General features: G+C 56.0%; 1 protein-coding gene across 5 annotated transcripts in view; it reads right to left on the reverse strand.

Moving 5' to 3' along the window:
* The window catches only part of LOC119591255 (bestrophin-2-like), a 36,350-nt gene that overhangs the window by 2,538 nt on the left and 33,603 nt on the right, over positions 1–209 (reverse strand). For all 5 annotated transcript variants that reach the window (XM_037939970.1, XM_037939972.1, XM_037939968.1 and 2 more), the window contains exon 5: positions 12–141. In XM_037939970.1, coding sequence (XP_037795898.1) covers positions 12–141 — 130 coding nt within the window. The remainder of the gene's footprint in view (positions 1–11; positions 142–209) is intronic.

Genomic DNA, 209 nt, shown 5'->3' on the forward strand with positions numbered 1-209 from the left:
GCACTGCATACCCGCATTAACGAAGTGCTGTTGCGTAGGGTACTTCGCTTTGACGACAGGCGATACCATGGCGAAGGTGAGGGCGATGGTAAGGTTGACATAGCGCAGGATTGTTCCGCGGATCTCCTTTGAAGTGTTGTCCTGCCGCGGGGAGGGGGGGGGGAGAGGAGGGAGGTTATTTCGTTTCAAAAGGGTGGGTTGTTGGAAGC

This window comes from Penaeus monodon, chromosome 28, assembly GCF_015228065.2.
Source record: "Penaeus monodon isolate SGIC_2016 chromosome 28, NSTDA_Pmon_1, whole genome shotgun sequence".
Classification (NCBI taxonomy): Eukaryota; Metazoa; Arthropoda; class Malacostraca; order Decapoda; family Penaeidae; genus Penaeus; species Penaeus monodon.